General features: G+C 37.6%; 1 protein-coding gene across 1 annotated transcript in view; it reads left to right on the top strand.

Moving 5' to 3' along the window:
• The window catches only part of Dcc (DCC netrin 1 receptor), a 1,075,620-nt gene that overhangs the window by 998,314 nt on the left and 64,390 nt on the right, over positions 1 to 12,916 (top strand). The window contains exon 23 of the mRNA XM_021150630.2: positions 5,599 to 5,761. Coding sequence (XP_021006289.1) covers positions 5,599 to 5,761 — 163 coding nt within the window. The remainder of the gene's footprint in view (positions 1 to 5,598; positions 5,762 to 12,916) is intronic.

The raw sequence follows: 12,916 nt of genomic DNA, 5'->3' as shown, positions 1-12,916 counted from the left end.
TCCTAGGTAACGAACATGGAACAGACTGAAAACCATACCCCACAGCTTCGCTCAGTTTGTTGAAGCAGAGTCTTTGAGAGGATAAATTAACTGTATCCAAAGAACCAATCTGTCATGCTTATCATTGGAATACACGCTGTTCTTGTTTGCTTTGACCTACTAAGAAGAAATCAGATAGTCAAGAAGCTATAACATCTGTTATTGCACATCAAAATGTAGCAAGCTCTAAGATGTTTCAGTTTCATCACACAGTTAAAACCTCCTGGGTGACTGTGCCTCACTGCTTGCTTGTCACTTCTCTGATGCACTCTCAATTTGATGTTTCCTACACATGACTCTGTAAAGAAATAGCATTATTTTACATACTAATGGAAAATACCAATTACTCTTTAAATCCTCTTTGGATCATGCTATAGTTTGTCTCCCCCCCCCCCCGCCAAATTTCTTAAGATTTGCCCATGTGCTTAGAATACTTCTCACTCATTTCTCTTCACTGCTGTACAGTATTTTATTTTATAACTAATGCAATTGTTTAACCACCTTAGTAGATTTGGATGAGGGATTTGATTAATGAACAGATACATTTCCATTTGTATAATTTTCTATCAAAAGACACAGATGGGTGACCAAATTTGTTATTTAATTTGTTTGCTGGTTGGGAAATGAGAATAAATAGTTAAATTAAGTGATGGTTTTCTATTGTATAGTATAAACAAATGCATCAATTTCTCCAAGTGTTATAGTCCCTTAATGATTTTCAATCTCACACTATAACTTCCTCTGCTATTAATGCCCTTTACTTAAACATAGATAAACACATTTACTTCCATTTACATTTTCCAGCCATCCCTCTCATAACAGAATACTTTATATTGGGTACTTGTAAACTCCACGAATTTGTTTCCCATAGTTCTTCTGGAGGCTGCAAAGACAGTACAAGGTCAAGTTCTCAGTAGGTTGCATTTGCTTTACATATGGCATGTTCTGTGTCCTCCTTGGTAGAAATGGTACCTAGACTTCTCTTGTGAGGACACAGATTGAGTTCATGGAAAGTCTGTGTACATTACATAGCCATGCGCAAAATTCTTATAGTGGAATCTCACCGAGGGCACTACTAAGTTTCAACATTTGCATTAGCTTGGGGTGTCATGATTTTTGGGCCTTAAAGGACATGCTGAACATTTATATGTTCAAGTCAAATCTAAGGTTTAATACAAAATGCTTTTTCCAGGAGGTCCATATTGTCCTGTTCTTTCTCACATGTTCTCTCCCTCATTTCTGTAATGATTGATAAAATCAATACCCAGCTCAGGAAGGCTCTTGTAAGTAAAAGACTAGAACTCACAGTGCTAATGTGAAAGGCTTGTATTGGAACAGAAACCAGACCAGTGTCTTCCCCTGTGCAATAAACTTGGCTAATGATCATTCTGTCCACCAAATGTTGCTAGTTTCATTAACTTAATTCCATTTAAAGTTTGTCTTAAACAATAACAGTACACCAGACACACTCCCTATACTTAAAATCAGCCCAGAAATGTTACTAATGATCTAAAGAAATGGCCAAGTGGTGAAGAAGACTTGCTGTTCTTGTAGACACTCAAGGTTAATTCCAAACATACATGTGACAATTCCCAACTGTTTGTAGTTCCAGTTTGATAGGATTCTATACCATCTCATAGCCTTCTTGGGCACTACACACATGTGGTGCACAAACCTGTATGTATGTGCCATAACATACAGAAAATACAAATAAATGCTGTTGTAAAGGAAAAAGGGCTACTAAGACTCCTCTGAGTGTAGGGTTCTAGTAATAAACTATGGGCACACATATAACAAAAAATTAAGATGAAGAATTATCCAGGTGGATTAATCTACCAAGGTGAACTGGTGATAAAAATTCATGGATACACAGAATTTTTTAAGGTTGCTTTAATTGATATATGTTATATATCAACTATATATTTCATATATCATATATTGTATACCATATAGTATACATCATACATAATATATATCATGCTTCATACATCATCATACATTACACATTATATATCATATATAAATCATATCATGTCATATGATGTCATATGCCATATGTCATATATTACATATCATTTTTGATAGAGAAATTCTAGTTCTAGAGTCCACATAAAGAATAAAAATCACTCCCTTAGAATCATTCCAAAGAGCCAGCAAGATGGCTCAGTATTTTAAGGTACTTGATACAAATATTGAGGACCTGAGTTAGATACCTGGACTACATAGATAAAAGAAACAAATGATACCCATGGCTGGTTCTCTGACCTAAAACATTTATTCTCTCCTCCCCTACCTACCTACACACACATACACACACACACATACACACTCTCTCTCACGCGTGTGTATATATGAATATATACATCTAATCTACACTTACATTTAAACATACTAGTAAATTTTAGAGTTGTCCTAAATTACCAATTTTGATATATTATATTAGTTTATGAAGTTATTTGAGTAGGAATTCTTCCACCATCATAATTATGACCACAAGTAATATGTTTTGAAGCAGATAATACCAGAAAATTAAAGAAGCAATCTGTATGGATAATGGTGAAAGAGTAAAGATCCCCTCCTATCTTTCAGTATTGATAAGCAGTGGATGTAAATGTTAATGGCGGCGTAAGTGTAAGCCAGAGGCAAAGTTGTGTTGTCTCCAAAGCGTCATGTCCTGAAGGATTCAGTCTTAAACAGTATTAGATTTAGCAAGTAAAATTGTAATTTGTTCACAATTGCCTAAAAATCTGACAGAAGTAAATTCTTTGCAAGAGATTTCTGTTTCAATGTGTTTAGGCTTCTTAACGTATATGCATATGCAATGAGAAATTATTCAGAATTACCCTAAGCTGCTTGAATTTTCACTTCTTAAATATGTTGCTCCCCAGAGTGCATCAAGCTTAAAAGTTTTGCTTAAGTGCTTAAAGTTCTCCTTCAAAATAAAATGAAATTTTGGTTAAAAAGTAGTGCCAAACTACATCTACCATGAGCCTGCCAATCAATCAACTCTCATGTTAGAGGAGTCAGTCTGCAGCTGAAGAATAGAACCGTGATTTGAAATGCATGCCAGTACATGCTTCTCTTTTTAAGGTTTACGACTCCTAGTAAGAATAAAAATTGTAATTAAATTTGATCTAGCAAACATTACCTCACAGAGAAAATTCATGAAGGCAAACAAGACAATGATGTCCAGTGGTTTCCAGCCAGTCCATATGAACTCTTGGCATTATTCTTCTCAGCTTTCTCCATCACTTCAGGAGGTTTTAGAAATATTATGCTAAATGAATGAGACTAGCGATGCACGTGTAATATGTCTAGAGTAAATAAATACCCGAGGAACAAACTGTTACTCTGACTGATTGCAGCAAACTGAAAACCCCAAGACACATGGAAGGTGAAAGGAAAACCTATTCTCTTTCCTCTTCTATTTTGCCAGCAGAAGAATTATGGTAAATGTGTGATCTGACACAATCCCTGGCCATTATAAACAATCCCATAAAGACATAGGAAACTTGAGGTTCCTAGTTAAAAGCCTAGGAAAGTGTTGCAGTTTGGGGAAAATGGTCTTTTGTTTCTCCAATTAGATATGTAAGTGAAGTCCCTGAGAGGCAAGTCTGCAGTCACACCTTACCCTTAAAAGATGTCTGCATTGACAAAAGTTTCTTCCCATGTTATGTTCTGAAACTTCTCACATACTGAAATTGCATACATCTCTCTTAGACTGACAGAATTATCGGTGTTTTCTGTCTCTCTCTACATTTGCTGGGTTCATCCTTCAAAGCTTAGTAATAGAATAATAGCTTATTGTCAGGATGCAATTGGCAGTTGCAAATAAATTTAGGCCCTGGTAATCATTTATGTTCTTTGTTTTTCATTCTACCCTTTTAAAAATTCACCTTTGCATTAGAGTGTGTGTGAGAGAGAGAGAGAGAGAGAGGGGCGGGGTAGAGAATGTGAGAATGCTATAATTCATGAATTCTCTTTAGTTGAGAGCCCTTAATGAAACTGTAGAAGCTGAAGAGGCTTCCTAAATATTTTCTTATGTCAGGAAGAATCAGAGCTAAATATTTGGTGACATAGTACTATTTCAATTTTATGATGCGTTTAATTTTTTAGACTAGACTCCACATCCTCCCTCAACACTGATCATGTTTCTACTTCTCAAAGCACAGTCTGTGCCTTACATTCATGTGAATGGCAACCACCATGAACGTTAGCTCAGCTCAACCCTGCTTTATTCACCAGGAAATACCTGGTCTGCCTGCGACTTGCAAAAATAACTTCAGCAAATTTGATCAAAAGATCTATAGATCCTATAGAGTTTTATTTCATTGACCTCAGGTTTGAAACAATGTTAAACTTGCCATGTTTCACCATTTTGATTCCTTCTCTTTAATAAAAATGTAAAATTACCAATTAATTTTAAATACTCAGAATTGTTGGATATTCTTTTATTTTCTTTTAAATTTATGTATATGGGATATGAGATGAAAGATTGTTTCTTGTATCTATGTAATTTATTTCAAGGAACTATTTTTCTCAGCATGCAAGTAATCACATTTCAATTCCTCAAAATAATGTGATATAAAGCCCTATATGTTGCTGTAAAATGACTATTCTGAGATTAGTAAATTATTAGTAGAAATTCAATGTTCTTATCAGATAATGGGAAGATGCAACAGTGGTTTCCAGATACAAGATTGATACCCACGTAAACTTAGAGACTCCAGCACACACACAAGTTCAACAAAACAAAAATCCCAGAACTGAGAAACAGCAATGCACACCAACTCTTACCTTTAACCAAGAAGCTATTTGCAGTTGATACCTGCTGTCAGAGTTTAAATCTGTTTTCTCCCTCAGAATGTCACTGAGAATATCAACCATACTTCAGGGCAGACACCATGACCAGGAGTAGCTGACCAACACAAAACAGACTCAATGAAAAAGGTTTTCCCAATATTATATTCTTAGCTTGTTGATACGGATAAGACTCTTCTATAAATTCACCTTTGGATAGGCTCCATGTTGGCTGCTTTTAGTGGAGTCAACAGGGTACACTACTATAATCAGTCTCTAAATTAGAAGATTTCTATGAACTGAAAAGGGAGTTCAAAACCATTATTGGCCCTTCCCATTGGGCCATCTCTTCATCCATCAGCTAACACTCAAATACATTCTCCTTCTATTGATTTGCCTACTCTACATATTTTATAAAAGCAAACTGAAACTCTTATCCAACCTTTAGCTGCCTTCCCTTAGCTTCTATGTTATAGCATGGCTCCATTCTTTTGTGTGGCTGGGTAGTATCCCATTAAAGAGATATAACACCATTTTTTTTAAATTTATCAACATTTACATTGTTTCTACTTTGGTTATGATGAATAGGGCCATTAATAAAAATTTCCTGTGCAAGTTTTTATATTTCCTTTCACTTGAATCATTTTGTTTCTGTTCTCAAGCTGTAACAGTAAGAACCCTTCCCCTTGTTACAGTTTGATGAGCAGTAGTGACAACCTCTCCTTAAACATGAACCCTGTATACTTGTTTTATCCCCAGAACCACCCATTGGACAGATGCACCCCCCACATGGCAGTGTCACTCCTCAGAAGAACAGCAACCTGCTTGTGATAACCGTGGTCACCGTTGGCGTTCTCACTGTGTTGGTCGTGGTGATTGTAGCAGTGATTTGCACCCGGCGCTCTTCAGCGCAGCAGAGGAAGTGAGTAGCGACTGACTCCCAAGAGAAAGAGTTTCCTATGCTGTATATTCTCTCTCTCTCTCTCTCTCTCTCTCTCTCTCTCTCTCTCTCTCTCTCTCTCTCTCAGTGTGTGTGTGTGTGTGTGTGTGTGTTCTGTTCTTTCATAATTCTCATGTGTCCCTTACTGTTGACCCTGGTTAAACCCATTTCTGTCTATTGTAAGCATAGAATTAAGTTACAGCTAGACTTACAGATTTTACAACACAACCCTGGAGACTATCTTTTATTTTTGTTTGATTTTACTTCTCGGGGGCAAATTCTCATGTAAATAGCATCCAGAGAGGGACCACACTTAGCCCCCTTTTTACCCCCTCTGCCATGGCTTTGAGACAGTTGGAGATACTGTTCTTCCACAATACTTATTTATCACATTTGACAGGGAAGCCTGTAGGCAGGTAATCAATGCTTGTTGAATGGATGACTAAATATAGCATATCAAATTCAATGTCATTGCAAACATGGGGATGCTTAGCTCTTAAGCACTAGGAAAGAAAGAGTCCAGTAGTTTGAAAAGGTTGCTATTTCCTGTCCATGTTTAAATGTCAGAAAATAACATAATGGCTCCAAAATATTTTCATATTTTATGGTTGTTGATTTTACTGTATTGAGAAGGTTGCATCATGCACAAAGTTAAGAATGAATATATATAGTTTGGTCACAACTCACCCTTTCCACCAATGCCTCAGGTCCACCACAGTGTTTACCTGTGTTTGCAGATTCTGGAAATCACCAGTCATCGACTTTGGTCAGTTGACTGTCTGGTTTTTGTCAAATCCAGTCTGATATTTTCAGCAACACTCATGTTCTCTCCGGATGGAGTGTCTTTTGTTCCCTTTCCTTTTGGTTGGTTCTCAGCCTCAGGCATGTAGTAAAGCTGGGATGGAAGTGGCTGGCTTGACAACTCTTCTCTACATTTATTTCTACTCTATATTTATTGTCAACAAAGATTCTCCAGCCAGTCATTTTCCTCTTCTCTCATGCCCTATAGCTTTAGTGATAGACTCTTTTGTGCCCTCCTGGTACTGTTTGTAGAAACAGAACATATGAAGAATACATCCTGCAGAGACCACCAGAAAGGCACAGATTCAACCTGTGCATTTAATTTATATCTAGCTGTAGTCGTGGGTTGTACTGTTTGGAAGTGGTAATTACTGGTGAGCCAGTATGTTGTCTGAAAGAGAAAGCTGATGAGTGAACTTAACCAAGTTCATCTTCACGTGTAAACACTGTGAGAAGGCATGGTCTCTCAGAGTTAGAACTAGTTGAGTGAATGGCTTAGACTATTACAACAGAAAACTTAAAGATAAATAGTTTAACAAGGATATGGGTTTATTTTGGATTGAAAGTTATGGCAATCCAAGAGCATAGCACTGCATGTGTTAATTTATAGGAAGGGTCACCTACTATGGCAAAATATGCAATGTGACAAAGGAAAACATGAAACCAAATATGAAAGAGAGGTGCCATGATAAGACAAGCAGCAAGAGACACAATGGAGGGTGCCCTAATTTGAGAGCTGCATGGACCCACTTTCTTTTTTTTTAAATTTATTTATTTATTTATTTATTTATTTATTTATTTATTTATTTGGTACTTTCCTCATTTACATTTCCAATGCTATCCCAAAAGTCCCCCATACCCTCCCCCCCACTCCCCTCCCCACCCACTCCCACTTTTTGGCCCTGGCGTTCCCCTGTACTGAGCATATAAAGTTTACAAGACCAATGGGCCTCTCTTTCTACTGATGGCTGACTAGGCCATCTTCTGATACATATGCAGATAGAGACACAAGCTCCGGGGGGATACTGCTTAGTTCATATTGTTGTTCCACCTATAGGATTGCAGATCCCTTTAGCTCCTTGGGTACTTTCTCTAGCTCTTCCATTGGGGGCCCTGTGATCCATCCAATAGCTTGACTGTGAGCATCCACTTCTGTTTTTGCTAGGCCCCAGCATAGTCTCACAAGAGACAGCTATATAAGGGTCCTTTCATCAAAATCTTGCTAGTGTATGCAATGGTGTCAGCGTTTGGAGGCTGATTATGGAATGGATCCCCGGATATGTTCCATCCTTTTGTCTCACCTCCAAATGTTGTCTCTGTAACTCCTTCCATGGGTGTTTTGTTCCCAATTCTAAGAAGAGGCAAAGTGATGGACCCACTTTCATGCAGGAAAACTAATACCACACAATATGACCTTCCCTGAACGAAAAAACGGTCATCATTTCAGCGATTTCCATGCGAGTCGCACTGTCACTTTAGTGACAAGCCTCAAAAGAAGTTTCTCTGAAGACAACCATGTGCAAACCTTGAAAAGTCTCTTGATAGGGTGTTTCAAAGGAGGGTTGTTCACCTGTGGGATGGTGCAGCATCAAAGCATCAGGTTTCTGAGGCAGAACCAAGAATTCACATGAAGCAGAGAGAAGGTGTTGAATGACCAGTTGTGACAACACTGGCACACTCATGGCGTACCCTCAACTTAGTTCTATTACCTGTGGAGACTTTGGAGTTTCCATTGCTTGCCTCCCTCATTATTTAGCAGTCATCATACTGACTGATGAACTAACTATCCTGGGTATTTACTGTCTCTCTACAGGGAAAATGTCTGTTCTGTAAGGGTAAAGAACTAAAATTTGTCAGTTTAGGAGAGCACCTAGAATCATCTGGAAACCCACAGGAAAACCTTTAGGATAATAAGACCTTGAAACTTTTATATGGAAAAGATATGGTGATATATATACATATATATATATATATATATATATATATGCAATTAAAGTAAAAGAATCCATGAATTTGGAGATGGCAAAGGAGGGATATGTGGGAGCGTTTGGAGGTAGGAAAGGAAATGGGATAAAAATGTAATTATATTTTAATTTCAAAAAATTAAATTATAATATATATGCACATATAATTTTTGAAGTATATATACATAATATAATTATAATAAAATGTAATATATATTGTATTTTCAGATGTATGTTAAAAGAAAGGGTAGAGAATTTTTTCTTGCAATTATTTCTAGGTTTTATTCAATTTTTTTTTTTCAGTGAGGACTTTCCCCAACACTATTTGTGCCATGGAAACATTAGAACCCATTAAGACAGATGAAAGCAAAAGATCAATTCCAATCTGAAAGTCTTTCCTGAGCTCTCCAAAACTGGGAGTGAAATGCAGTCAGTGCCGTACAGTAGGAATCAGTGAGGGCCTCTCTGCTCTCTGCTTCTGAGACAACTGAAGAATTTGCTTCTCTTTGTAGTTTACTGGGGATGCAAGTTATTGCATCCCCAGTAAATTCAACGTGTTATCACCTATCAGGCATCTCTTAATACAATTAATATTTATACATTTGTTTCATCACATTTTATGGATACATATCATATATTTAACAATAATCTGGCTATCTACCTGACTCCCAGGCTAGTGGGTAAGACTTCAGTTTTATCATATAAAATAATAATGGAGCAATGTTTCTGTCTGATTTCCACTGCCACTGCTTACAATAGCTCCTATTCAGTTGTATCATATGTGAGCAGATCTTAATCCCTTGGCATCTGAGTCTTTAGCCTTGGTAAGGATCAACAGAAGCATTTCCATCATCCAGCCCAGTCTAAAACACATAAATTCAAAGTATTATAACTGTAAATTACAAAATCACCCAGCAGCCTAGAACTTTCAAGTAATAAAAAACAGAGGTAATTGTGTATAGTTTTTGTAATTAAAGTTTCCTTACCTGGAAGAGAATTCCTTTTTTTTTTTTTTTCAGTTTGTGTGATTACAATAGAATATTGTAATATAGAAGATTTGGGTTTTATTGAAATCAAACTTGGTGGGCGTTCTCTTGTACTTTTTTTAAAAAAAATAAGGTAAGAAATATTTTCCTTGTGAACACAGAAATTGAGTTCAGTTAAAATTCTGTATATAATTAATAAAGATTAAAAGGTTAGTACTGAACCTATCATGGAAATTCAGATCACACAGTCATTACAATCACAAGGCAGTTATCAGAATAGACAGCAATCTTGTCTTAATACTTTAAATTAAAATGTGTTTTAAAAAAAACCCTACCCCTTGATATAATCAGTTGTCAGCTGACTCTTATGTTTAATTTACTGTGTGTAGCAAGTGTTAATGTATAGCATAAATTCAAATCTTGACAAAAATGATTATTTTAAATACTGCAGATCAACTGTTTAAATTCTCAAATAATGTTAATTGCCTTTAAAGACTTTGGTTCTCAGTTCTTTAACATTTTAATTGCTTTTGCATATTTTCTTCACAAGGTGCCTAACTGACAACTTCTTAGAATTTTATGGTCAATTGACTTGGCCTTTAAAAACACAGGTATATGCAAACCTGGACCCCTTCTGAGTATCTAATACAAAGTTAATAACTACTGTTCAAGTATAAATAATCAACATAGGGGGTGGAGAAAGCAGGGGACTATAAACACTGCCCATCCCCCATTCCCCCTTTAATGTAAAGCCTGGGCTATGTCTTCACCCTCTGAAGATCCCCTGCTTTCCTGAAGTTCTCTCTACACAGCTGGGCAAGAGACCTTGCTACACCATCCACTGGACCTTAAGCAGGCTGGTGACTGGGGAGTGAATGTATGACTACTTATTAGTCTGCCTCTGGTGAGGGAGGATTCTTAGCACATAGTAGGGCCTAAAAGATTTAATACAACATGAAAAAGCATCTGCGAGAGCACAGCAGTGCACAGAACACATCATTGAGTAGAGTCATAAGTAAAACAAATGCTCAACCCATGTGGCTTTTAACGCACCCACACCCCCAACATGATCTTGAAAAACGGAGATGGTTTTCTTTGAGTGAAAAAGCATGGGGCAGGCAGACCAGTGAGGAGCCACCTGAAGGAGCTTCCAAATAACAATAATGGAGAGGTCTTCTCTGTGTGTTCCTGTTATCTTGGCATGGATGATAGCTATGTGACTTGGCTTCATACAAATAGTGAGTGTGACAAATGTCAACGTTTGAGCTAAAACATCTCTGCAATGACCCACTGACTTGATGTCCACCATATTCTGATACAATCTTCTTACTCCAACAAAATAGAAATTGCCAAAGCTATGCTGCTTTTCAACATATATCACACATCAATACTTCACTCATGTTTGTATTCATACTACTGAATGTTTCTTGACATGTTTGCTGTTCCACAAATTCTTGCTAAATAAGCAACATGTTACTGTAAAACATTCGATACTGCAGAAGATGTACACCAAAGATTCACCCCGCTTTGCCAGAGGAATTGTATTAGGCCAGAGAAATACCCAGTGGGACAGCAGATACCCAATGTCTACCTGAAAGGGAAAAGTAGAGGAGTTCTCTACTCCTAAGATTTCACTGAAGTAAAGTGGTTGTCAGGGCTCTCGTGAAATAAGTGAAGGGAATTCTGAAGACTAAATAGCTTACTACGTCAACAGGATTCCAAAAGTATTTGGGACAGAAAGTAGTCAAACAGATAAAATTGAACCCCAGATCCCCCTCATACTCAAAATGCTTTCCTTGATGGCACTAATATGTCAAAGCAGAGGGCCTGGTGAATTGCGGGCTTTGCCTTTGAGGATACCTGTAGCAAGAAGACATGGCTCCCATCTTAAAGGTATGTTTTGAAAGAAGGTTGTGTAACTGTGGGAAATGATACTTTTGCATTGTGAGGAAGGGTTAAATGTATGGCCTTTCTTTATTTAACAGAAACATCAGATTTAAAATATAAACAAACAAAACTAAATAAATCAATTGGCAGTGTATTACAAGTGTTAGATTTGCCTGTTAACACACAGATCACCTCACCCCTTAATATGACTGAGGTTCAGTAGTCCTGAGAAGTTCACAGGCAGTGCCTCTGGCTCTGCTCCCACACTAGATTTGGAAAACTATCAAGTCTACCTGTGTACAGGTTAAAAATATTCTACTGCCCAAAACGGGGAGCTGAGGGCTGCCATTAACTTAAGCCATTAAGCTATAGAGACAACAGATGGGCAGGAGGTCGGCATGACAGCTGCCCTTTGTAGGGTTTGAAGAAAAATTTCAGCAACTTTAGTTGGGAGCACCTGCTGGGTTTATTGCACACCTGCCACAGTGCAGGTGGAAAGGCTGGAGAGAAAGGAACACCGCTGAGCAGAAAGCTCCTCTCCTGGAATTAAAAGAAGGAAGACATTATGGAGAGGAGTTAGGATAAAGTGACTACTGAGAAACCAGACACACGCACAGGCACATGCACGTGCACACGCACACACTCAGAGGAGATGAACCTGGTTAGACTCCTTTGGGATTTCATCGGTACCAAGATGGTCAGTTGAGAGATTCATAAACATCTGAAAAAAAGTCCCTGAGCGAAACTGTCTGCAGCTCTTCCTACTTTGAGTTCATGAGGTACAACCAACCAAAAGCTGCTGCATTCTTCCAGATTTGGAGCCTCCTAAAATTAGGAGAGATGTGGGATGTGTTGCCATAGATTGATAGGGACTGGAAACTAAATGGTTAATCAAGTCAAGGCATACATTAAACCATGAGGTAACAAGAATTCTAGATTTATTACTGGGACCATAAGGAGAAATATATATATATATATATATATATATATATATATATATATATATATATCGCTGTTTTCCAGAGAAAGGGTCTGAATTGTAGACCCTGTGGGCCTGCTGCTCACAATATAGCCCTAAAACTCAACTTATCTTTTTGCTTTAACCTCCTAAATTCTGGCATTAAAGACTTGACCCATTTTAAAACAAAACCAGAATTTTTTAAAGATTTCATCTTAATTTCAACTTCTCTGTGTGAGTGTGTATCTGTGTGTGTGTGTGTGTGTGCACATGCACGTGCATATGCTATGCTATGTGTAATTGCCCAGGGAAGTATAAGAGGGAATCAGATGCCTTGAAACTGTAGATACAGGCCACTGATGGCCTTCCTGACTATGGCAAAAGGAAGCAAACACCTGACATAAAGAAGTTCAGCAAGTGTTTTAAACAACTGAACCATCTCTCTGCCCCTAAGTGTGGACACTGTGCCCCTTCTTAGAATTGGGAACAAAACACCCATGGAAGGAGTTACAGAGACAAAGTTTGGAGCTGTGATGAAAGG

The sequence above is a fragment of the Mus caroli genome, chromosome 18 (assembly GCF_900094665.2).
Source record: "Mus caroli chromosome 18, CAROLI_EIJ_v1.1, whole genome shotgun sequence".
Classification (NCBI taxonomy): Eukaryota; Metazoa; Chordata; class Mammalia; order Rodentia; family Muridae; genus Mus; species Mus caroli.
This window is presented reverse-complemented; position numbering and strand designations above follow the sequence as displayed.